Here is a 27,029-nt window from a genome sequence, read left to right as displayed (position 1 = left end):
GTTTGAGGATCTACAGAAGACCATCAGAGGAGTCCTGTATCTTGTTATACCCAAGACCTGCCAATGCCCCCCAGCCCTCCTCCCACTCCTGACTTTCCACTCATATGAACCAATACATTTTTTCCTTGTTCTTAGGCTGATTTAATATGGATTCTATTATTCCCAACCAAAGGAGCTATGTGTTTGGATGAGAATGTCCCCCATAGGCTTATATATTAGAATGTTTGGTCCACAGTTAGTGACTGTTTAGGAAGGATTAGGAGGTGTGGCCTTTGAGGTGTCAAAACCCCACACCAGGCCCAGCCTTGCTCTTTCTCTGCTTGAAACTTGTGTATTAGATATGAGCTCTTGGGACAGCACCATGCCTGTCTGCTGCCACTATGCTCCCCACCATGATGTCATAGACTAAGCTTTACTCTGAATCTGTAAGCAAATCCCCAATTAAATGCTTTCCTTTATAAGCTACCTTGATCATGGTGTCTCCTCACAGCAATAGAATAGGGACTAAGCCAATAGCCCTGACTGTTGTAGTTTCTTTCTCAGGCAGTGGTAGTGTTGGCTACAATTCCATATCCACCTAACTGCCCATTTCTGTACTGTTTTCAAAGCCATCTTTTATCTCCATGGTTCATTCATGCTTTTTCACATGCCACATGGGCTGGCTTGTGTTTTTCAGCTCTTGTCCGACTCTCCTCCCATCACTTCCATTCTTAATCTGTGTGTGTGTGTGTGTGTGTGTGTGTGTGTGTGTGGTGCATGTACACAGGCCACACTGGGCCTGTGGAGGTCAAAGGACAACTTGTAGGAGATGGCTCTCCCTTTCACTCTGTGGGTTCCATGTACTGAGTTTTGGTTGTCAGGCTTCTGGCAAGTCTTGAGCCACTGAGCCATCTCACCAGTTGTCCCGTCAACTCCTGAGCAACCTCACAAACACAAGCTTGCTACTCCTCAGCAAGTCTGTCATTGTTCACAATCATGTCCCCCTCATTTTCTTTTTGACTAGCTTCATTCTGCTAGCCTTTTTAAGAGTCTACTTGTACCAGTGACAAGTGCTGTGGGAACTATAAAAGCAAACAAGGAAGTCACTGCTCTTCATGGCATTCCAGTCTTTGCGAGCACAGAATAAAGTGGACATGGCTATAGAATAAGGCAAATGCCCCATGCATGCTGTAGTATAAGCACCTTGAGAGTCTGGGGTAGGAATTCCACGATGAGAACTGGCAGAGTATGGGGAAGGTTCTGTGGCTCCCCCTTCTCCAGCCTGGGCTCCATCTCTCAGCCCCTCCCTTCCTATGCTTACTTTTATTAAGTTATATCTTACCCTTTCCCCTCACCCCCAGTATCATGCCTACCTCCCATTACACCTAGCACATGAAGTGTGCTATTAAAAATGTTCCAGCCAAGCTGGGCACGGTGGCACACGCTTGTAATCCCAGCACTTGGGGAGGCAGAGTAGTCACATTGCTGTGAGTTTGAGGCCAGCCTGGACTACAAAACAAGTCCAGGACAGCCAAGGCTATACAGAAAACTGTCTCAGGGGAAAAAATAAAAATAAAATAGTTCCAGCCTGGCAGTGTGTGTGGTGTGGTGTTGTGTACTTGTAATCCCAGTACTGAAGAGACTGAGTTAAGTCTTGAAAGTTCAAAGCCAACCTGGGCTACCTAGTAAAACTCTTTTCTTTAAATTGTCAGTTTTCAGAGGAGTCAGAGCAGCACAGAATCTACACTATTCCCCGTGCTGCAGAAAAGGGCTCCTGCCTCGGAAGCAGAGTGCAGGCGTGCTCTGATCTCAGCTGCTGCCCAAGGCACTGTGTACCACAGCTCTCAGCGGCAGGCTGTGTTCTGGTCACTGAGGATAGTTCCCTCCATCCCTCAGTCTCAACTGCTGGCATCCTTCTTTCCCATCTGATCAACATTTTCTTTTATCCACTTTATGTGTGTGGGTGTTTTGCCTGTGTGGAGGCCATACAAGGGCATTGGATCCCCTAGGACCAGAGTTATAGTCAGTCATCAGCTGTCATGTGAATGCTGGGAATAGAACCTGAGTCCTCTCAAAGAGCAGTAAGCACTCAACTGCTGAGCCATCTCTCTAGCCCCCTTATCAACGTTTTCTTGATTATTAAACCTGTTGGCTCAGATGACTGCTGGCTGGCATTCCTTTAAATCCATATATGGTTACCTAGTTGGTCTGAGAAAGGTAACTGTGGGGCAGAGTACACACACAATCTCAGTCCAAGAATCCAACTTAAGAACAAGCCTTTGGGGGCTACACTGTCTGCTTTTCTAGAGGACCTGGGTTCAATCCACAGCACACACAACTACATATAACTCCAATTTCAGGAACATCCTCTTCTATCCACCTCAGACATCAGATATGCATGTGGTACACATGCATACATGCAGGCAAATACTCATACACATACAAAATTAAAAAAAAACAACAAGCCCTTGAATCAAAAGGCCAATTGCTTTGCTTCCATGGAGGTGCTTTTGCCTCCTACTGCCACACAGGGGTGGCCGGGGAGAAGAGAGCAACCCTCCCTAGAATGCATTCTTCATAAAATATGGTTTGAAAAGTAAAAGTTTATACCCCATCCTCTGTAACTGGTCAGAGGAAATATAGTTGTCAGTAATGCTCCTCCTTTCTTTGTTTTTAGAGATAGGGTCTTTCTATGTAGTCCAGGCTGGTCATTCTCCCTCTTCCTGCGTCTGCCTCTCAGGTGCTGAGTTAAGGTCGTGAGGCAACACTGGGCTCTAGCATTTCTTCTGTTTCTAACTTCCCTACAGCCCTCCTTTGCTCCACAGAGCCACGGCTAGGCTGGTTACTTTCTCATCTTTCTAGTGGACACCAAAAGTGTCAAGTCATTTGGTGAGCCAGTCAGCTGCCTCAGATTAGAACGAACTCCCTCTCCACTCTAACAAGTATAAGACCTGCAGTGCCCTCTTTGAGTAGCCACATGAAAACAGCTGCAGACAAGTTTTGAAGGATGAGCTCACTTTTCTAACACCCACTGCTTTTAGCCAAGGGAAATGCTGGCCTACACCCTCAACTGTGGGACCCTGCTATTGAGGTCTGGCATTTCCGGATAGCCTCTGAGCTTGGTATAAGATTATGGACTTCCTTTCTTAGCTGGGTTCCCTCTCCACCTGATCTGGGGAACCCCAGATCTTCTAAGGAGCATCACCTAGTCCTCAGGGAAATTAGATGAGAAACCCTTTCCTGAGAAGAAACCCATCCAGCAAGAACCTGGGGATTCCTGGAAACACCCACCCTATGCTAATGAGATGTCTTGCCGTCTTGGCTTTTAACCAATGGCCTTTAACCATACCTGGAATTCTTACCCCAACCATAGAATATTAAGTACTGTGTTTCCCCCTATGATAGGACTGCAGTAATGTATGTAGATGAGCTAGCCCGAGCAAATCAAACATATTCCCTCTCAACACTCCTCCAAATGCCCAAGGTTTTTAAGTCTCCTGTCACATGAAATAAAGGGGGCCAGCATCACCTATTCCAGCTGAGACTTGTCATTTATTCTGGGGAAGGATGGGCTTCTCACTCCCCTTCTCTTTGAAGAATTTGTCACTAGACCCTCCGGGCTGCTGGCCACTTCGAGCCATCGCCATCCAGGGCAGATCACTGCCACCATCTTCCTAGCACTGCTCTGCCCACCACAGTGCCCGTCTGCAGAAGCAAATGGTTCTCAAAGCAGCCATTTCTGTCTGCCTGGTTGAAACCAGGCTCCCACCTCTGTCTTTCTCAGTTTCAGAGTTCTCAGCGAGCCTCCATTCCTCGCTGCTCATGAAGTAGCCACCAATCCACCCAAGTCAGGCAGGGCCCTCTCATTGCCACCTAGCTCAGCCCTGAGCTCCTTTGACCCTGAGCACTTGACCCTTTTCTGCTCTGGAGTGTGCACTTCCATTTCCCACCTGGCAGCAGCAGCACCAGATGCAGAACATTCAACTAGGCAAAATTTAACTGGAGTAATATAGGCAGGGGTGGGGGATCCATTATCACTCAAATGTGGCAGCCCTGGCAAATCTGCAAACCTTGGGCACTTGCAGGAGTATCCAACATGTGCTAAGCCTTTGTGGGAGAAGGAGAGATGGGGAAGTCTTGGAGCCCAGACATTCACAGAGATGAGAAACAATCTGAACAGGTTAAATAAAGGTCACATACTAGGCTGCAGACAGGACACAGTAACAAAGTGCTCACCTACAATCAGGATATTGTCTATTCCATCCCCACCAATATTATGTAAAGTTATGTGAAAGTTGTACAGTAACACAAGATGAGCCTCCCTCTATGAATATGAGCCTGTATATGCTCAGCCTAGAAGCACACAGAATTCCAGAATGATCTCGTTCAATGGGATGAAGTAACTGGGTAGCTGTGATCTGCAGAATATTGAGTGCCTATATCCCCAGTCCTGACTCCCACCCCCACATGGGCCAGTTCTCCCCTGGAAGGCCTGAGGTTCCAGTTGCCACCAACCAACTTCCACTCTGGGGGGAAGTCTCCAGGGTATCAGCACAGCTTTGAAGCTGGAGTCATTCACATCTTAGACAAAAATCAGCATCCTGCACTGTGGGAAACACTCCCACCAGCCTTTACGAGGTCTCTTCCCAGCTATCACTTGGATTTTTAAAGACTACTTTCACTTTATGTGCATGTTTGCACGTATGTAAGGGCGCTGTGTTCATGCCTGGTGCTCACAGAGGCCAGAAGAGGGCATTTAATCTATTGAAGCTAGAGTTATAGGAGCTTGTATGCTATCATGTGAGTGCTGAAAACAGAGCCCAGGTCCTCAGGAAGAGCAGTCCCCAGCTCCTTGGGACTTGTTTTAGGGTCTCACTAGTAATACAGCAGGCATTTTGAGCCCGAGTTCTAGGACTACAAGTATGTACACTGTGCCTGGCCAAGATGTGCTTGTCAATTTATTACATACTAAGTAATCCCACCATTACTTCTTGCTGCTCTTTAGACACTTGCTGCCCGTCCTTCCTCTCCGTCCTCCCTAGCCAAACATCACCTCCTGCATCCCTCAGGTCCTCTGTAAGGTGGCTTCCATCCCTCCTACCCTGGGAACGTACTGGTTGTGGACTTGCATGCTGTTGAACACAGATCACACTTTCAGCCCTTCCCTCTCTCTGCCATCTACACCCCACACCATCTGGCAGCTAATGATTGTTTGCATTTGCCGCCTTTTAAAGTGTTCTTCCCTCACATTGCTGCCCACGGTCTTGGTTTAGCATCAGCTCTCCCAGTTTCTACTGCCATTCTGAGGCAGGACTTCCCTGGCTGTCCTGGACTCTCTGGATTAAAGGCATGTACCACCACAGGCCTTCCCGGTTCCTCCTCCTTGCTCTCTCTGACCTCTGTCTTCTGATGAAGCAGTGCAGTCCTTTCCTCTGTTCCCACTACACAATCATCTAATGATCCAGTAGACCACACCCTCTCCTTTATCCTCATGCTCCCAGGGCTGAACATCACACCCAGAATGAGTCCAAGTGCCCAGAGGCTAGAATGCTGAGCTAGCAGCTGCCTCACCACCACCTTTCCTGCTCCCACAGCACACCCCATCAGCCTTGCAAGTCCTCAGATGTGCAAGCTCATCCTGCCACAGGGCTCTGACACTCACTCTTCTCTTTGCCCAGAGTGGCTCTTCCCTCATCCTTTCAGAGTGACTCATTTGGCATTTGCGATCATCTGTACCTCCCCACAATTGGGCTTTCCTAGTTCCTATTGACTTCTTGTGAATGGGTACCAAGAGTATGATGAGCAAACACTCCTCCACACCCCATCCCTGGGACAGTGAGGAACATGAAGTTAACACAGGTGGCAGATGTGCTGTCTCTAGCCCACCTGTCTCTGCAGACTCCTGCTTCCCTGGACGCCTGCCCTTGAGCACACAGATGCTATCAGATCTATCTAGTCCTGTGTTGTCTCCTCCTCCATGTTCTAGCTTAGATGTCACTACTTGCCAGCTAGTTACACAAACAGAAGCCAAAGTCCCCTTTACTCTCTGCCTCAAAGCAGTCTCCACCATCCTGTCATGTACCTCCTTAACCTTCTCTTTTATCCATCCGAGACAGGGTCTCACTTACTATGTAGAACGGGCTGGTGTGGAATTCACTGGGATCCACCTGCCTCTGCCTCCCAAGTGCTGAGATTAAAGGCGTGCACTACTATGCCCAGCTTTTCCCCCCTTAATGTTGGTGAGGCGTCAACAGGACTCTATACACCAGTGTAAAAGTGGTGTAACACTGAGCTATATACACTAGCCCATAGCCTTTCTTCATCCCACTCATTTGAAACATCCACTAACACCGGCAGCTTCTCTTGTTTGGACTATTTTAACAGTTTCTAAAACCACTGCAACCTAGCTCCCAAGAGCCAAATAATGGCAATTACTAGTAAATGTCCTTATGCCTATGGCTCCTGATTACTCTTAGGTCTTCACAGTCCTAAGCTTTGGCTCTACTGTCCTTAAGTCTCTTTACACCAAGGCTGTACCAAGGGATTCCCTGGGACTCCTCCAGAACACAGATTAAAACAAAAACAAAAAGAAAATCTTGTTTCTTTTTTTCCCACTACATCTCATTATATAGCCAAGGATGGCCTGAACTCACAACCTTCCTTTCTGAGCCTCCCAGATGTTGCTGTTACAGCATATACCCAAACATGACTAGAACTTTTAACGAAAACACTGTTAAATACTGGCAATTTCAGCTTCACCCAATGTTCCCTTTTTCCTTTCCCCAAAGGCTCTCCTCCGCATATATACACTCAGAGACCTCGCTGCTGTTTCTGTTGGGGGAAAACCCATTATTTACAAAGTGTGCCATGCCGCTCTCTTATTCCCTGTTACTTACTATGATTTAGCCCCAGTTTATTGTTTAAGAGTTTCTTAATCTGGGATCCTACTCAATATTCAAACAACCTTAAGACATGTGACTCACTGCCCCCTGTTAGAGTCAATAAAACTCAGTAAATTTCATAGGGTTTCTAAGGCTTTCAGTGTTTGGCTCTCTTGGGAAGGAACCTTGTAAATGCTGGGGTCTGCTTCAGACCCTTCAGCCCAATTCTGCAGATGAATGCTAGTGGGCAAATGACATGCATTAGTGTTTCAAACCATACAAATATTGCCTTCATCAAAGAATGAAGAGCCCCATCCAGGTGTCATCACTGAAAAAACAAGCCCACAGCAATTCTTTTTAAGATACATAAAGGAGCTGGGTGGTAGTGATGCACACCTTTAATCCCAACACTCGGGAGACAGAGGCAGGCAGATCTCTGAGTTCAAGGCCAGCCCGATCTATACAGTAAGTTCCAGGACAGCTAAGGCTACATAGAGAAACTGTGTTTCAAAACAAACAAGATAGTTGAAGAAAAAAGGAACACAACAGAAGTGCCTATAATATACCCTGTTATTAAAATTTTCCACTTTTATATCATCCACCTCTAGTTTGGAATAGTCACCAATTTAGAATGCACACAACCTAGCATGGGCAATACGTAAGGCGTTGGGAGGTTCCTTTCACTTGCCAGGGACATCCTGAAGATGGCAAGTTCACTCCAGAAGACTTTACAATTTAGTGCCTAAGTACTTTTTGGAGAGTTATGAGTTGGGGTCTTGAACTTTTTTTAAAAAAATATTTTTATTTCATGTGCATTGGTCCACTGGTGTTTTATATGTATGTATGTCTTTGTGAGGGTGTCAGATTCCCTGGAACTGGAGTTACAGACAGTTTTGAATTGCCATGCGGGTGCTGGGAATTGAACCTGGGTCCTATCAGAAGAGCAGTCAGTACTCTTAAACACTGAGCTATCTCTCCAACCCCTGAAGTCTTGAACTTTTGATTGTCCTGCTTTGCCATCCCAAAAGCTGGGACTATAGGCAAGCTGCAAATGCACACTGTATTTTCTTTTAGAAAGAAAACAGGTTTATCAAGTACACTGGCAAAGGGCAGTAGGCTGGCTGGCAGCACCCACAGAGCTGCCTGCCTCTACTGACCTTAAGTGTTTACTGTGAGATAATTTTAGGTTACAAGGAAACTAGAAAGTAGTTTCCTTTTTTTGAAGAGTGGACAGAGTAAGTGGTTGCCTGGGACTGAAGGCGGGGGAGGAGGGGCTGACTGCAGGAGGAAGGACTGATGGGAAGAAGGGGATGATGGAGAAGGAAGGACTGAAGGAGATGTAGGGTTTCTTACTGTTCCAATGAAATCCTTCTGTAACTGACAGTATAATGGCTCTAGTATAATGGCTGGATATCGAAAATGGGAGACTGATATGGCATGTGAGTAAAGCCCTTATCTAAAACCGAGGGAGGTCCAGCCAGATGACTCAGTGAGTAAAGATGCCTGCTGCCCAGTCTAACAACCTGAGTTGTTCCCAGAACCATGCAAGTTGCTCTCTGACCCACATACATGCCAGAGCATGTGTGTGTGCATGTGGAAGCCAGGGGCGGAACTCAGGCTCTTTCTCTATTACTGGCCATCGTATCCACTGAACCTCTGATGGATCTAGCTAAGTTACCTCTGATGGATCTAGCTAAGTCCACTTGACCTCTGATGGATCTAGCTAAGTCCACTTGCCCATCTCTGTCCACTCCTGAGTGCTATGATTACCGGTGAGCCACCACACTCACTCAGCATTTACTGGGTGTTAGGGGAGCAAATTCAGCTCCTCCCACATGCATAGCACATGCTTTCACACTGACCATTTCCCTAGATCCTCCCTCAGGACTTTGAAGGACTGGTTAGCTGTCTTCCTGGTTCCTGTTGCTGGTGTGGGTCTAAATAATATCACAGGGAACCCTCCTTCCAGAACTTTGACATGGAATGACTGATGTGGGTCTGTTTTACTAACCTAGTGCTGGCCACAGAAACCCTTTAATAACCCTACATCACTTTTAAAAAGGAACCAGTTAATATCTTAGCAGCATGCTATCTTTTAATTATTTTGTTTTTTTGAGACAGGGTTTCTCTGTGTAGTCTTGGCTGTCCCGGACTTGCTTTGTAGACCAGGCTAGCCTGGAACGCCACCTGCCTCTGCCTCCCCAAGTGCTGGGATTATAGGCATGCACCTACACCACCACGACTGGCTACATACTTTAATTTTTAATATAACATGTATGAAAATCTTATTGATTACTCTTCCACATTTCTCTGTAAGAAAAATAAATCTACAAATTGAACTTCTGACTTTCATTATTTACCTTCAGCACGTGTGTGGTACAGGGGAGTGAACCCAGGGTCTCTTTTGTACTCTACTTCTGAGCCTCTTTAAAAAACGATTAATTATTTATTTAAAGAAAATGAAGTTGATTCACAGAAAAGAACATACATGCAGAATCTAGATTTTTTTAAATAAAAGGGGGACTCTTGAAAGAACAGTGAGAGGAGAGGAATGTGAGAAGGGGATGGCAACTATGGCCAGAGTAGACTGTAGGTATAAATGACTGTTATGATAAGCTGTTATTTTGTACAAATGATACATACTAATTTTTGAGGAATAAAAGAGCATGGACACGTATGAGCATCTGTGTGCTACATCTATTTCTTAAGTTGCATTATAATGATTTAATATGTAATGAGTAACAACCATTTGTTGTTTGATTGAAACAAGTTTATATAGACTTGGCTGCCCTGGATCTCCCCCTATTTAGACAAGGATGGCTACATAGAGATCCACCTGCCTCTGTCTCCCGAGAGAGATTAAAGGCCACCACACCAGCTACAGTATACTTTTTTTTTTTACAAGTAATTATTAAGCAAGATGTCCAGGTTCAGCAAAAATGCCTTCTTTAATGAGCTAGGTGAAGCAGCCACCTCTGCCTTGGATTGCTCACATAGCCACAGACAAGCATTTCCTGTCATTAGAATAAAGAAGCGCTCTCAGTTCTCATTCTGTTTTTATAAACTTAAGTCCACAGAAATTTTGGGTTTTGTTTTGTTTTTCTTTTTCTTTTCCTGGAGACAGAGTTTTCCTGTGTAGCCTTGGCTGTCCTGGACTTGCTTTGTAGACCATGCTGGCCTCAAACTCACAGAGATCTGCCTGCCTCTACCTTGGCGAATGCTGGTATTAAAGGCATGTGCCACCACACCCAGCCCTTGGTTCGTATTTTAATTTGAAGGAAAGAAAGAAGTTTAGTTACAACAACATTCATAACCTCGTTGTTGGTCCCAAATCAAATCACTGTTACAACATCAGAAAATAGCACACTGTGCTACTCTGCACACTCAGTGCAATTCCGTCCCTGCTTTCCACCTCACTGAAGAATGCTAGGATACAGATGCATGCCAGCACATCTGTCTATCTTACATGAGTTCTGGGGATTGCATTCAGGGGACCAGGCCTGCACAATAAGCACCTTTACCCACCTTACTTACCCTGGAATATTACTTTAAAAAATGTACGTCCTGATTAACATAGTAAAAATGGCCATCTTACCAAAAGCAATCTACAGATTCAATGCAATTCCCATCAAATTACCAACACAATTCTTTACAGACCTTGAAAGAAAAATTCTCACCTTCATATGGAACAACAAGAAAACCAGAATTGCTAAAACAATTCTCTACAGTAAAAGATATTCAGGAGGTATCTCCATCCCTGATCTCAAGCTGTACTACAGAGCAACAATACTAAAAACTGCATGGTACTGGCATAGAAACAGACTGGTGGATCAATGGAATCGAACAGAAGATCCTGACATAAATCCACACACTTATGGACACCTGATTTTTGACAAAGATGCCAAATCCATTCAATGGAAAAAAGACAGCATCTTCAACAAATGGTGCTGGTCTAACTGGAAGTCTATATGTAGAAAAATGCAAATAGATCCATACTTATCACCCTGCACAAAACTAAAGTCCAAGTGGATCAAAGACCTCAACATAAAACTAGACACACTAAACCACTTAGAAGAAAAAGTGGGGAATACCCTTGAACTCATTGGCACAGGAGACAACTTCCTGAACAGAACACCAACAGCACAGGCTCTAAGAGCAACAATCAATAAATGGGACCTCATGAAACTGAAAAGCTTCTGTAAAGCAAAGGATACTGTCCTCAGAACAAAACGACAGTCTACAGATTGGGAAAAGATCTTCACCAACCCTATATCTGACAGAGGGCTAATAGCCAGTATATATAAAGAACTAAAGAAGTTAAACAGCAAAAAATCAAGTAATCCAATTAAAAAATGGGGTACAGAGCTAAACAGAGAGTTCTCTGCAGAGGAATATCGAATGGCAGAGAAACAAAGAAATGCTCAATCTCATTAGCCATCAGGGAAATGCAAATCAAAACAACCCTAAGATTTCACCTTATACCCATCAGAATGGCTAAGATCAAAAACTCAAGAGACAACACATGCTGGAGAGGTTGTGGAGAAAGGGGAACCCTCCTCTACTGCTGGTGGGAATGTAAACTTGTACAACCACTCTGAAAAGCAATCTGGCGCTTTCTCAGACAACTAGGAATAGCGCTTCCTCAAGATCCAGCTATACCACTCCTAGGCATATATATACAAAAGATTCTCAAGTACACAATAAGGATACTTGCTCAACCATGTTTGTAGCAGCCTTATTTGTAATAGCCAGAAGCTGGAAACAGCCCAGATGCCCCTCAGTGGAGGAATGGATGTACAAATTGTGGTATATCTACACAATGGAATATTACTCAGCAATAAAAAACAAGGAAATCATGAAATTTGCAGGTAAATGGTGGGGTCTGGAAAAGATCATCCTGAGTGAGCTATCCCAGAAGCAGAAAGATGCACATGGTATATACTCACTCATATAGACATATAATATAGGATAAACCTACTAAAATCTGTACACCTAAAGAAACTAATCAAGAGGGAGGACTCTTGCTAAAATGCTCAATTCCTATCCAGAAAGGCAAAGAGGCTGGACATCAGAAGGAGAAAAGAGGGAACAAGTCAGGAGCCTGACACAGAGGACCTCTGAAAAGCTCTGCCCTGCAGACTATCAATGTAGATACTGAAACTTATGGGCAACCTTTGAGCAGAGTGCAGGGAATCTTAGGAAAGAAGTGGGAAACAGTAAGATCTGGAGAGGACAGGAACTCCATAAGGAGAGCAACAGAACCAAAAAATCTGAGCACAGGGGTCTTTCCTGAGACTGCTATTCCAACCAAGGACAATGCATGGAGATAACCTAAGACCCCTGCACAGATGTAGCCCATGGCAGTTCAGTATCCAAGTGGGTTCCATTGTGATAGGAACAGGGACTGTCTCTAACAAGAACTGACTGGCCTGCTCTTTAATTACCTCCCCCTGAGGGGGAAGCAGCATTACCAGGCCACCGAAGAGGACAAGGCAGCCACTCCTGATGAGACCTAACTGACTAGGATCAGAAGGAAGGAAAAGAAGTCCTCCCCTATCAGTGGACTTGGGGAGGGGCATGAATGCAGAGGGTGGAGGAAGGGAAGGATTGAGACGGGAGGAGGGAGAGAACCACAGGGGGGATACAAAGTGAGTAAAGTGTAATTAATAAAGAAAAAAATGTACGTGCATAGCTGGGCGCTGTGTCACGCCTATTATCCCAGCACTCTTGGAGGCAGAGGCAGGAGGATCTCGTGAGTTCCAGACCAGCCTGGTCTACAAAGTGAGTCCAGGACAGCCAAGACTACACAGAGAAACCTTGTCTCAAAAGAAAAACAAATAAACAAACAAAAATGTATGTGCACCACATGTGTGCCTGGTGTCCAAGAAGGTCATAAGAAGGTGTTAGATGCCCTAAAACTAGAGTAATAGACAGCTGTGAACCATCATGTGGGTGCTGGGGAAAAGATTGGGTTCCTGCAAGAGTAACACATTCTCTTAATCACTGGAAGCCATCTCTCCAACCCCTGGAATAGTACTTTTAAAAAAAGGAAATTTGGGCTGGAGAGATGGCTCAGAGGTTAAGAACGCTGGCTCTTCTTCCAAAGGTCCTGAGTTCAATTCCCAGCAACCACATGGTGGCTCATAACCATCTATAGTGAGATCTGGTGCCCTCTCCTGGTGTACAGGCACACATGCCGGCAGAATGCTGTATAAATAATAAGTAAATCTTAAAAAAAAAAAAAGGAAATCCTGTCTTTTTTTTTTTTTTTTTAATGTGTGTGTGGTGTATGTGTATGTGCAGACCAGATGTCTGACATCAGATGTCTTCCTGGATTATTCTCTACCACACTTTTTGAGACAGGTCTCACTGGACACCCACATTCAACAGTTGACTAAACTGGCTGGCTGGTACTTAGGGTCCATTTGCTTTTTTTCCTTTCTCTGCTCCCAATCCCATGATAGGGTTACAGTAGATGCCAGCTCTCTCTCTCTCTCTGTAAACATAGGAATGTATATACACACACATGTATCATGGTTGCTGGTATTCCAAACTCAGCTCGGCATGTTTGCACTGAAGGCAGCGTACTGACTGCACCTCATCTCCCAGTCCCAGTCTTTTCCTTTCTAACACGATGAACCCACAGGATTTTCTAAATGAAACAAACCTGTCACAAAGATAAGGACTACACAATTCCACTTGTATGAGATACTTAAAAGAATCAGACTCAGAGTGGAAGTTGCAAAAGAGAAGTCCAGTGGACATTTCGTTTCAGGGCTTTGGGGCTGATTTGTTCTTAGTGTTGAAGGCTGAATTCAGGGCCTTATCATGCCAAGCAGGTGTTCCACACTGGGACATCTGCAGCCTCTAAGGTTTCATTCTGGATAAAGGCATTTTAGTGATGTTTTTATATAACAGTGTCTGTAGGTGTTTGTGAGTCTCCCCACTGGGCTTTTTACATGGGTTTTGGGAATGGAACTCGAATGGTCAGACTTGCTTGGCTAACACTTTTACCCACTGAGCCATCCCCCTGCCTTGGATGTGTTTTGATCAGAAGACACATTATTTTACGAACCACGTACCCTGACTTTTTCTCTACCACTGTATGGCATTCTTAGTGTGCGTGTGTGCACCTGTGGAGATGGAGGCCCCTCAGCAGCTCGTCTACCTTACTGTTTAAGGCAGGGTTTCTCAATCAAACCAGGAGCTCACTGGCACGGCTAATCCTGCTAACTAGCCTCCTCAGAGGCCCCTGTCTTCCCTCTGAAGCGGACTTACAAGCAGGCTCCCACCCTACCTGGGATTTATATGGGATCTGGGGATCTAAACTCTAGTCCTCAAAGGAACCATTGAGCCATGCCCTGTATGGGATTAATAAAAGTATTAACAAAATTAATTAATAAAAAAACTAATAAAAGTAATTGCTTTTTTGTTTGTTTGTTTGTTTGTTTGTTTTGAGACGGTAGCGCTAGCTGTCCTGCAACTCAGTCTGAAGACCAGGCAGGTCTCCATCAAGAGAGCTGCCTCTCTCTGCCACCCTAGGGCTGGGACCAAAGGTGTGTACCACCACCCAATGGCCAAAGACATTGCCATTTCAAAGGTAATTCAAAGAAAGACTTCCATGATTTTCTTCCTACGTGTGAAACAAGGAGAACCTCTGTTTACTTCTTATTTATTACTGACTTCAGTCTTACAGAGTAGACATTACTTCTCCAATTTGCATGTAAGTAAACTGAGACTTATAGTGGTCCAACTTGACAGAGCTGCCAGTAAAGTGCAGAACAGAATCCAGACGAAAGGCCACTGTCAAGGCTCTTATCCTTTCACTGGGTTAGTTTCTGCAGATAGGTCATATTTGGGAAAGCACTCTAAAAGTTAGACATTTTTAGGAAATAAACTGCTAGTTATTTTATTTAATAAAGACCAGTAGTTTTTCATCAAAGACTTTATAGCAGAGAGCCAAAGAGGCACAGCAGCATTTTTTGAACTGTTTACCTTCTTGCCATCCCTTCTTGATTTTCTTTGTTTTTGTTTGCCTTTTTCATGAGTCTCATGGAGCCTAGACTGGTTTCAAACTATGTGTCTGAGGCTGGCCTTGAACTCCTATCCTCTTGCCTTCGCCTTCCAAGTGCTGAAATTATTGGTGGTCACCATCAATCCTGGGCATTTATTTCTTACTGTTGCTAATGGGCTTCAGTGATGGGGATGCCCTAGCCCTTAGTTGTGAGGGACTATAAGTCAGGTCATTTACATATCCACACACACCCTTGCCATGCTTCACAGAAGGTGGGATATGCTTCCACATCCCGTTATTTTGAGTTTTGCTATATGCTTTTCTGTGGCCACTAAGATGCTGTTCGAAAGCGCAGAGAATACACATTGTGCATTCATAGACAAAGTTTTAAAATTCAGAAAGCAGAGTTTCAGAAAAATTTAACAATATTAAATGTGTATGTGGATTATACACATGTATTTCTCCCAAACAGTAAAGACATGGGAGGCAAAGGGATGTGGGCCATTCAGGCCATGTAACACTGGCTTTGTGCTGCAGCAGCACTTCTGAGACCCAGAGGCTAGGAAGGTTCTGTTCTTCTTCTTCTTCTTCTTCTTCTTTTTCTTCTTCTTCTTCTTCTTCTTCCCCTTCTTTTTGTTTGGTTTTGGAGATTCTGGAGGACTGAACCCAGGGCACTGTGCTCTAAAGGCAGACACTATTACTGTGCTGGGTTGTGTCCTCAGCTTGTTTTGTTTTTTGGAAACAAGGTCTTGCTGTGCCCCTCAGCTGGAATTCAACTTGTGATTTTCCTGCTTTCCTCCCAAATCCTGGTATGTGCGGGTGAGTACCCCCTCTAGCTGCATAATTTTATATTTTTATCTAGGCATAGATTTACGAGGTAAATGGAAATTCACATTTCCCAGAATCTCAGAGAGGAATGTTGTATTACTTCAGAAACAACTGAAAGAGAATTTTCAGAAGACAGAATTGGCTGTGCTGGCATCAGGGCCATGCGATATAGCCAAACAGCTCATCATTAGGGATCTAGGTCCCTGGCTCACCACCTCCTTGTAGAGAGAGTCTGAGAGACTGAATGACAGCTAGACCTGTGCCCTCAAGTTGCCAGGTGGATCCTGAGTAGATCAGCTGAGCCAATAAATCCAAATCTCCTGGGACATGGGGTAGGGGTACACAAAGGCTCTGCAGAACAGGCTGACTATATCTGGAAGACAGATGAGCTGATGGACTCCCAAGGAAGCCTGTACTCACAGTGAGAGATGAACAGCTCAGGCCTCTCACCCCTAAACAGCCTTTTGCCATTTATTGATTAAGATGGGATCTTGTTTTGTAGCCTAAGCTAACCTCAAACTCCCGCCTCTATTTTAAGAGTGCTAAGATAATTGTGTGCAATCATGTCCCAAGGTTGGTTGGTTTGTTTTCATTTGTTTTTTAAAGGAAGTCTCACTATCACCTAGTATGGCCTTGAACTCCCAGACTCAAAACAGTCACTCCTCCTCATCCTTTCAAGTAGCAGGTGCCTCAGTACTACAGGGTGCCTTGTTTTGGTTTTGTATAGTGTTGGAGATTGAACCTTGGGCCTTGTATTGCTAGGCAAGGGCTCCACACTCAGTTACATTGTCAGCCCTGGAATTCGTTTTTCTTTTTTTTTTTTTTTTTTAACCAAGTTCCCAACACTATCAGAGGTGAGGCCTGGGGGCTGGAGAGGTGGTTCAGCAGTTAAGAGTACTGGCTGCTTTTCCAAAGGATCAAAGTTCAATTCCTAGTAACCACATGGTTCCTCACAACTCTTAACTCCAGTCCATGTGATCTGACATCCTCTTCTGGCCTCCACGGGCACTGCATGAATGTGATAACACAGACATACATGGAGGCAAACCATCCTCACTCAGCCCTCTGGAGGCAGAGGTAGGTGGATCTCTGAGTCTGAGGCCAGCCTGGTCTAAAGACTGAGTTCCAGGACAGCCAGGTCTACAGAGAAACCCTGTCTCAAAAAACAAAAAAGGTGATGTAACCATTTTTATTTTTAAATATTTATAATTCTCTGGAAGGTAAATTCCTTGTAACTATAAGAAGCTTGTTTAACCATTTCACCTTCTAAAATATCTAATTTATATTAAGCATGTAGAAATGTATAAGGCTGTTATATACATTTTTTATTTCATTTTCAGTTAATAAACGAATTATGGTAATTCAGTATACAACTAGTCTAAAAATAAATGCACTGATATTTGACCTTTTAAGTAAAGTTATGTGTATGGGTGTTTTGCCTGCATGTATGACTGTGTACCACATGTGTGCCTGGTACTGGAAGAAGCCAAAACAGGGCATTGGAATCCCCAGCAACTGGAGTTACAGAAGGTTTTAAGTCACTATGTGGGTGCTGGGAACTGAACCTGGGTCTTCAGGAAGAACAGGCAGTGCTCTTAACCACCAAGCAAGCCATTGTTCTATCCCTGCATTTAGTAATACGTTTAAAAGCTTACGATGAAAAGTTTTAGAGGTCTGGCCAGGCATAGCAGTCTTGCCATTAAGCCCAGCACTTGGGAAGGAGAGGCAGGTAGATCTGTGAGCTCTAGAGCTGTTAAATCCACTTGTAGAATATCTGATACCTTCTTCTGGCCTCCACAGTCACCCCACACACAAGGGACACATTCACATAGGCTTAAACACAAATAAACAAAAATAAAATAAATCTTAGTTTTGTAAAGGAATCAAAGTCCTATTAGATACTTTTTGGTAAGAGACCACGTCCTCAGCATGTTAACAGTTAGAAATGACCTGAATAATGAAAGCTGACTGCATTTATTTAGCCCAGTGTCTCCCAAATATTTCACTTTAGGTTCTTGTGCCGAGGATCACTGAGCCACCAAGCCACCCCATTAACCCTTAAAACTTCTGAAATAGCCAACAAAATTGGTGTTCTATAGAACCCTTGAAAAAATCAAGGATAAACAGGGCAGTGGTGGCGCACACCTTTAATCCCAGCAGTAGGGGGGCAGAGGCAAGTAGATCTCAAGGCCAGCTGGTCTACAGAGTAAGTTCCAGGACAGCCAGGGCTATACAGAAATCCTGTCTTGAAAAACACACAAACAAAAAAACAAAAGAAAAGAAGAAAAAAGAAAATCAAGACTCATCTTACAAGTCAGTTCTTTTCAAGTGTTCCAAACTGCACTCAGGAGGCATCCCTGGGCTGGAGAGATGGCTCAGAGATTAAGAGCATTGGCTGTTCTTCCAAAGGTCCCAGCAACCACATGGTGGCTCATAACAATCATCTCTACTGAGATCTTGTACCCTCTCTGGTGTGTAGGCATAAACATAGGCAAAATACTGTGTAAATAATAAATAAATAAATCTTTAAAAATATTCAAAGGAAAAAAAAGAGGCATCCCTTCCCCCAACAGTCCCACAGGCTTCAAAGGCCCTTATCACGACTTTGTCATCCCGTCCCATCAAGCTGTTGGCACACCCAGTATCTGAAATTCCTGGTCCTCAGGAAAAGCTTCAGAGTGATGTTCAACAAGCACCTGAAAGCTGTAAGCAAGGGGAAGAAATACAGGTGTTCAGTGGGTTTTGTATGACTAGCTAAATAGAACACATGTGACTTGTGGCAGGAAAGAAGTCCATGTTAGAGATGTTGGAAATGAACATGGGAATGGCCAGTAGACTAGCAGAAATACAGATACTGCGGAAGTTTGAAAATTATTATTACAGGTAACATGAAGCCAGAAAAGAATCAGAAAGTGATGTGGAAAAAAGTGATTAGGAAAAAATATCACTTACTTAAAAAGAAAAGTGGAGACAGCTGCCTAGGAACATTAACCTTTTTTAAATGTGCGAAAAAGAACCAGGTCTGTATAATACTACATGCCTGCAATGCCAGCGCTTTGGAGCCTAGGGCGGGACAATCACAAGTTCAAGACCAGTCTGGGTAACACAGTGAGATCTTGAATCAAAAAGAGAAAGGGGTGGGGTGGGGCTGCTGCGGAGATGCTCAGTGATTCAAGAGCACTTGCTTCTCTTGTGGAGGACCTAGGTTCCGCTCCCACCCCATGTCAGGAGCCCCAGCTCCAGGGAATCGGACCCTCTTCTGGCCTCTGTGGGCACCTGCATGCATATGTGCATATATACACACAGAAAAGACATCTTAAGAGAAAAGAAGCCAGCTGTGGGGTCTAGAATCCGAATTTAGGGCCAGTGTTAGCTCCTCAGCCTGATGGGACTACATGAGATCCCGTTCTCCCTAAACAAACAAAAAGGGCAAAAGGAAAGCTGGTTTGCTTTTCTTTTCAGCTGAAGAGCTGAAAATTGAACTCAGGATCATTTCTATGCAAATGCTCTACCACTGACATATACTTTCAGTCCCAAAATATCTTTCTTAATTATTTATTTTTATTTTACATGTATAAGTATTTTGCCTGTGTGTGTGTGTATTTTATGCACCATATGTATGCACTGCCCACAGTTGTCAGAAGAGGGCCCCAGAACCTCTGGAACTAGTTATATAATAGTTGTTAGCTACCACGTGGGTGCTGGGACTCAAATCTCCATCCTCTGCAATATCAATGAAGTTTTAAATCACTAGGCCATCTCTCCAGCCCACTCCCTTCCCCCATCAATTTTCTTAAGACAACTGAGGAATGTCCATTTCTCCACATGGCCAAACTACCTCGTATAGACCTGTGCCTTCAGGATTTGTTCACCAACCTGATATTTTCTACCTGGCACCAAAATAATATTTAAAAAACAAAAACAAAGAAACAAAATCAGCTAAGTCAGGGCCAGCAAGATGGCTCAACAGGTAAAGGCTATTACCAAGCCTGATAACGTGAGTTGCCCTGGGTCCAGCATGGTAAGACAACTGCCATGGAGTGCACACACTTCTCCCATACAATATATAAATGTAACAGAAATTAAAAATTATGCCCTGAAGATAAGCCAGATTGTGTTTCTGCTTCAACCCCTGCTGCTTACTGCTTCCCAATGAACCTGACTTCTGTCCTTGCTTACCAACTGAGCTGCTGCCCACCTCAGGACACTAAGAAGGCTCCTATCTCAGAAAATTTGTGCTTGTGGGATGTCCTTTCCTAAGACTTTCAGCTAGCCAATGGCATCCTTTTAGGTACAAATAAGAACAGAACAGGCCTGTAATCCCAGGACTCTGAGAGGCAGAGGCAGGTGGATCTCTGTGAGTTCCAAGCCAGCCTGGTCTACAATGCGAGCCCAGGCCAGCCAAGGCTACACAGAGAAACCCTGTCTTAAACAAATAAAAGAACAGACCATCTTGGTGGTGAGGTGGCCTTACCTTTAACCCCAGCACTCAGGAGGCAGAGGCAGGAGGATCCCTGTGAGTTCTAGGCTGGCCTGGTCTACAGAGTGAGTGCCAGGCCACAGCTAGGGCTACACAGTGAGATCCTCTCTCTCTCTCTCTATCTATCTATCTCTCTATCTGTCTTGACACAGTATCTCACTAAGTTATCTAGGCTTGTCTCAAACTGGAGACACCCCTCCCCCCTTCAATTCTGAACAGCTGGGATCAGAAGTGCACATAAATACTCCTAGGTAGAATCAATTTTTGAAATTACTGATCCTTTCTTTCCATGGCAGCCAAGTTTTAATTTGTCTTGTTCACTGTTATATTTCCAGTACCTAGAACATTCTGGCTCACACAGTAGGAGCGCAAATATTTGTTACATGAATTAAAAAAAAAAAAAGGAAGACTGAGAAACACAAACAAACACTGAAAGAGAACGAGAGAGCCGGAGAGAAAAATCAGAAAAGAGCAGAAGCTAAGAGTCTTAGAGGAGGAAGTCAAGAATGATGACTAAGAAGCCACTGAATTTGGCAAGACCATCTTTGGTGTTCTTTAAGGGGCAATTTCAGAAAAGTAGGAGGGTAAACAACAGATAACAATGGGCTGGTAATTTCAGGTGCAAAGGGCAAGGGGAAGGAAGAAGACAGAATGTGAGTTTGAGAGAGAAAGCACAAAAGAAAAGACAGAGCACAGAGAATGGTTGTTGCTCTTGTTTTCAAGCTAAAGGAAAGGCCCAGTGAGAAAGAAAAAGGATGAGTATCACAAGAGAGGGTGGGAGGCATCAGGGGGAAAGGGACCCTGAAGCCATCTTTAAAAACAAAAGACCGTCCTACACGATCACAGCACAGTAGCTTCTTTATGCTTATAAAGATGTATTCTTTGACTTAATTTACCGGTGTAATTCTTACATGAATTTCCAGTCTTACTCTAGGCAGTAAACACTGAGTAGCTGAGAGTAGAGAAGTGTGAATCTTTAGGTAACTCACAGAACAAAGCAAAGGGGACTCTGGGAGGAGAAACAGCATGCAAATGACAAGGCAACTGGAGCTCAAAGGTGACAAAAGGTCAAAGTGAAGTGTTCTTTGTACTACTGGTTAGTACTTCTCCCATAAATGAAAAATGGTTGTGTTGGTGCACGCCTGTAATCCCAGCACTCAGGAGTCAGAGGCAGGAGATATCTATGAGTTCCAGGTCAGTCTGGTCTCAAAAAAACCAAACCAGACCAAACAAACCAAACAGATAAGTTAACGCAGAGGAGTTGCTCATAACTAAATGAAGTAGGGAAAGGGCCTTTAGGGATGAATAGGCTGAAATACAACTGTCAAAAGCACACAGAATAAGTTCCTCTTGACTCAGTAGCAAATGTCTAACAAAATCCATAGAGAAATTTGGAATAAAGCTTTTAACACTTTATTATAGAAATAAACTATCCATGCTTCTACAGAAGACTATTTTCACTCACAGAATGAAGGCTGGTATGAAGTGGGTGTAAAACTCTCTATAATTGAGCAAGCCTAATAAAAAGAAGCCAATCTTGCCACTGGGATACTAGAATTTGGGGCCAGCAAGAAGAGTTCAGTGAGTAAAGGTGCTTGCCCACAAGCCTGCAACCTGGGTCTGAGCCGTGAACCTACATGGCAGATGGAGAGAACCAACTCGTGAAGGCTGTGCTTCAGTGTCCACGCTCAGACTGTAGCACGCCGGCACCGATACACATCCCCCACTTCGAACACAAAAACAAACAAGCAAAAGTACAATACTAGTATTTTTTTTTTCAAGAGCAGATTATAAGGAAAACCTAACAGGCTCATTCCTCAAAAGCCAGGATAGAAACAGCCTTTAGTATTGTTCCTGATTAGTCTCTAACAGTGATTAGTAGTCGGGTCCTTGCTGGGGTTGTGTGTGAGAAATACCCTAAGAAGAAGACATCAAGTAAAGGGGAACTCTTACTAGAAATATCTGTCTCATCACACACAAGGTATGCCAGCTAGAGAACTCTGGCTGTGCAATGACTGCCTAACAGTTGGACAAATTACTCCTGCCCATATATTAGCAGCCTTTCTGAAAAGATTAATGAGACCAAACAAACACACAATTGTAAAAAATCAGGAGTGAGAGGTGTTCTTCACTTTTTCATCTCTCTGCAAAGCTGTATTCTGGGGCTGTCAAAATGGCTCAGCTTGCACTGGTGTCTGCCACCAAGCCTGATAAGCTGCGTGCAATCCCTGGGACCTACTCAGAAGGGGAAAGCCAACTCCAGCAAGTTACCTTCCAGGCTCCACAGGCAAGCTGTGGCATGCACCTATCCACCTACATGCACACACATTTTTTTTTAATGTAAAAAAACCACAAAGCTGTGCTTTCCAAGTCAAAAATCCTACAGAGTCAGGCTTCTTTTCCCCCCTCTAAAGGATCCAATAAAGGCTGAACAGCTCAGCTAGAATCACCTTGCAGCCTGAGGGGGAAAAGGGTCCTTCCACCATAAAAAGATAAAGATGAGCACTACCCACTCTAAAAACCCTCAGGTAAAGGTTTAATGTGCTAATATCAATCTGCCATGGCAAATCTGGTCAGGGTTTCACACTCAAAGGGCTTACTACAAGTCAGACTCAAGATGCTTTCTAAAGTTTTGGGTTTTTTTTAGCTAGGCTTGGTGGCAAATGTCTTTAATCCCAGCACTCAGGAAGTAAAAAAGAATAGCCTGGTTCACAGAGTGAGTTCCAGGACAGCCAGGAATATATAAAAAAACTGTATCTCAAAAAAAAAAAAAAAGTTGGGTTTTTTTTTTTTTTTTTCAATTTTTTATTTGAGTGTATGTGCCAGAAGAGGGCACTGGATCTCCTGGAACTGGAGTTACAGGTGGTTAGCCGTTACATGGATGCTATAATCGGACCCTGCTCCTCTAAGAGAGCAGCCAGTGATCTTAACTGCTGAGCCATCTCACCAGACTTCCCCTCCCCACCCTTCCTTTGAGACACCTCCTCTCTACAGAGCTCTAGTTGCATTAGCAGGCTGGCCTTGAACTTGGAGCTATCCTCCTGTCTCTGCTCCAAATGCTGTGATCACAGGCATGTACCAATGACCTATTGGATTCAAGTTCTAACATTCTTAGTAAAACACTGGACAAGAACTCAATTCTTCTCCAGTGAGTCAGAAATTAAACATTATAAAATTATGTAAATTCTAAAATTTTACCATAATCTAAAACAGAAATTCAAACACTATTAATATTTTTCTGGGAAGGTGTTGAAGGCAACTGTTTGTAGATTATGAACATTCATAATCTACTTCAATTGGGATGACCACCTACTGCTCTCAAAGGTCTTTCTTTCTTCTTTTTTTTTTTTTAAAAAAGAACCATCTTGTTTTTATTTATTTATTTATTATGTATACAGTATTCTGCCTGCATGTGAGCCAGGAGGCCGGAAGAGGGGACCGGATCTCACTATAGGTGGTTATGAGCCACCACGTGGTTGCTGGGAATTGAACTCAGGACCTCGGGAAGAGCAACCAGTGCTCTTAACCTCTGAGCCATCTCCCCAGTGCCTCAAAGGTCTTTCTCTAGGGTTAGCAGTATAGATCAGTGGTCAAGCACTACTTACCTAGTAGAGTGGTTTGAGTGAAAATGGCTCCCATAGTCTCAGGGACTGGCAGTACTAGGAGGTGTGGCCTTGTTGGAGGAAATGTGTCACTGGGGGGAATGGGCTTTGAGGTTTTGGACGCTCAAGCCAGTCCCAGTGTCACTCTCTCTTCCTGCTGCCTGCCATTCCAGATGCTACCATGTTTCCTGCCATGACGGTAATGGAATTGTAAGCCAGCCCCAATTAAATGTCTTCCTTTGTAAGAGTTGCCATGATCATGGTGTTTCTTCACAGCAATAATAACCCTAACTAAGACCCATTAAGTACAAAGTCCTGGGCTCAATCCCCAGCACAGACTGGGAAAGAGGTGGGAATCTTTCCTTCAAGAAAGATTTGTTAGTAAAGGTGACTCATTCAGTTAAATAATTCTGAGTGACAAACATATGTATGGGACTTAGCCCAAGCCCATTATGACTCCAAAAGCTTACAGTCTACTTGGCAAGACACAGTATGGCTGAAGTAATGAGTGACTATATGCTAAAAACAAAGAGCCAGGTAATGATGGTGCCTTTAGTCCCAGCACTCAGCAGGCAGAGGCAGTGAGAATCTCTTTGAGTTCCAGACCGTCCTGGTCTACAGAGTGAGTCCCAGCGCTGCCAAGGCTACACGAAGAAACCCTGTCCCGAAACAAAACAAAACAAAAAGATCGTAGATATATTTCATAACTGTATTGATGGAAGAGGTTATGCTGTAGGCAGGGTTTTCAGAACTGCAAAGGAAGGTGGGTTCTGGCTGGAAGGATGGCAGGATTCTGGAAAGTGTAGAGAAAGAGCCTGCATGCAGCCTTTCAGTTTGTGAAATTCGCTCACATCCACACTCATTTCTTTCTGCCTGTCTCTGGGAATGAACCACCACACCTGACTTCATACTCATTTGATTCCTTCAAGAAACCTTATAAGAAGCCCTTGGTTTACAGGTGAGAAAAATGGGGACGAAAGGACTTGACCAGCTGGGTCAGAACCCAATTATTCTGTCTTCTAGTCAGTTAGGTCAGGCTGGTTCCAAACACCAACCGAAGATTAAACTTCACTCCCTCCAGCAACAGAAGGGTTTCTAACATTTCAAAAGGAAGGGTGTTAAGTGACTGAAAGATTAACCACTAGTTAGGGAAGAGTTTTACAGCCGACCAAGCAAGAGACAATAAAAACGCGAATTAGAATTACTGAGCAACCTAAGTGTTGTAAATTTTTAGTTTTAAACTTTAAATTACCAAGAACTTTGTAACACCCCCTCACCCGCCCCGTACACACAGGTTTCCGTTTTATAAACCAGTTTCAGGGAGGCAAAACTTCTAACCAATAAATCTCGGGATTAGCTACTAAAAACCAAAGGGCACAGCTGACCAACAACTAACGTCATTTCCTCAGTTCAACAACTATTACTATTATCAGATTTTTTTAAGAGGCTTAGTAGGTTAAAATTGGAACTGTCAATAGTGTAACAGGAATCTCGCGTTCACAAATTCCAGGGTTCCCTCAAAACAAAACAAAACAAAACAAAACAAAAAACAAAAGGAATACTTTCACGCAACTCACTGAGCTGATCATAAAGTTTACTCAAGCTTCCAAGGGCTTTTCGATTTTCCACTCGGAAGCCGTAGGATACTGTCAACCAAAGGTCGACTTATTTCCATATTAAAGCCCTACCCCTGCCTACAGCTCCGGACTTTCCTAGGAGCAGGGATCCAATCAACATTGGCAGAGTAAACGAGGCCAGGCCTTCTGTGCAAGAACGCCCTACATCGTAGGCAACTCCAACGCGTGTCTGTTCCAAGACGAAGTTCTCAACTTCGTCTCATTTGGAAATCAAGTTTGGGAGAAACGCCTATCAGAACTCTAACCTTCTCCTGCCTTTCCAGCCCCGACTTTACTCTAAGTCCTCACGGGAACGTTTTCCCAAAGTACACCGCAGTGCCACTTCCCGAAGATGAAAAGCGCCCAGCTCCCTGCCATGTTAGCCTCCTCCGGGGACCCAGACCCAGAACCGGAGCACCCGGGGAAGTTTCCCCCACGCCGGGTCCAGGCCGAGAGAGGCACTTTCGGGAGAAAGGAGTGCGGCGGCAGGAGCCAGCCTTACTCACCGCGACCGGGCGGCCGTGCTCCGAGCCGTCGGCTGCGTCCAGGCGCGCGGCCGCCGAGGCCGGGGCGGGGGCCGGGGCGGCTGGCGGGGCCGGGGCGGCGGCGGGCGGCTGCCGGTGCTTGCCGGCGCGCTTGGCCTTGGCCTGGATGCAGCGCTGGTGCAGGGCGAAGGTGTGCTGGCGTTCGAGCTCCAGGCGCTCGGGAGACACGGCCTCGTAGCGGGCCTCACAGGTGCTGTGGTGGCGCCGGCACAGCTCGATGCGCCGGCGGAGGCGCTCCATGACCGCGCTGTGCCGCGGCAGCGCGAACTCCGCCATGGGGCAGGTGGGCAGCACCATGGGCCGCGGGCGGCGCGGGCCGGGCCCGGGCCTCCCGGTGCCGGCTGGCACTTGGAGTTCCTCCGCTTCTGGCGGCCCCGGTCCGCCTCACGGCCGCGCCATGCCCCAGCGGGCTGCGGAGCGGGCTCGGGCGCGGCGGCAGGTCTTCCTCCGACCCCGCTCGGCCCGACTCCAGGCCAGCGCTCGCCGCCTGCCTCAGGCCTCGGCCTATCCCCTACACCCCTGCCCCATTGTTTTCCGCGCCGCTGCCGCCGCCATCTTAAAATTGTTTTCGGGGCTTTCGGAAGAGGGCGGGGCTGGAGCCGGCGAGCCCTGCGTCACGGCTGATGGATCGGAGCTCCGACCAATCAGATGAGAGCTGCTGCCCGAGGGCGTGGGCATGAGCGCGTTAAGGACTCTCGGGTATTTAAACTGTACGCTCGGGCAAGGAACGAAGGGAAGCCCTGAGGCGGGCTCAACGCCGGAGAGCAGGCTGTGACTGACAGGAACCTATCCAAGAAGAGCCACGTTTTCTCAACGCCGCCCCCAGAAAGCCGTCTTTTCCGGGTTCGCGAGGGACGCGGAGTAAAAACGAGTGCGGTAGAAACCGCCAGCCCCAGCTGCCTGATGTGGTCTGTTTTTTCCAGTCTGCCCACACCATTTCGAGGTCAGCCATTTCTGACCTCATTCCTCACATTCGGCCCCCAATTAATCAGAATGGAGTGGGCCTCACTGACCGGTACTGTCGGCAAAATTTCATTACTTTGAGGGGACCTGAGTTATTTAGCTCCCCAGGGACTTACAGACT

At 45.1% G+C, this 27,029-nt stretch overlaps 1 protein-coding gene across 1 annotated transcript in view; it reads right to left on the bottom strand.

Annotated features, from left to right (window-relative positions):
• Positions 1-26,523, bottom strand: part of Maml1 (mastermind like transcriptional coactivator 1) — a 38,072-nt gene extending 11,549 nt beyond the window's left edge. Inside the window, exon 1 of the mRNA XM_021651744.2 lies at positions 25,907-26,523. Coding sequence (XP_021507419.1) covers positions 25,907-26,242 — 336 coding nt within the window. The 5' untranslated portion in view covers positions 26,243-26,523. The remainder of the gene's footprint in view (positions 1-25,906) is intronic.
• Between the last annotated feature and the right edge of the window lie 506 nt (positions 26,524-27,029).

The sequence above is a fragment of the Meriones unguiculatus genome, chromosome 11, assembly GCF_030254825.1.
Source record: "Meriones unguiculatus strain TT.TT164.6M chromosome 11, Bangor_MerUng_6.1, whole genome shotgun sequence".
Classification (NCBI taxonomy): Eukaryota; Metazoa; Chordata; class Mammalia; order Rodentia; family Muridae; genus Meriones; species Meriones unguiculatus.
Note: the sequence above shows the minus strand (reverse complement) of the source record. Positions and strands in the feature narration are given on the sequence as shown.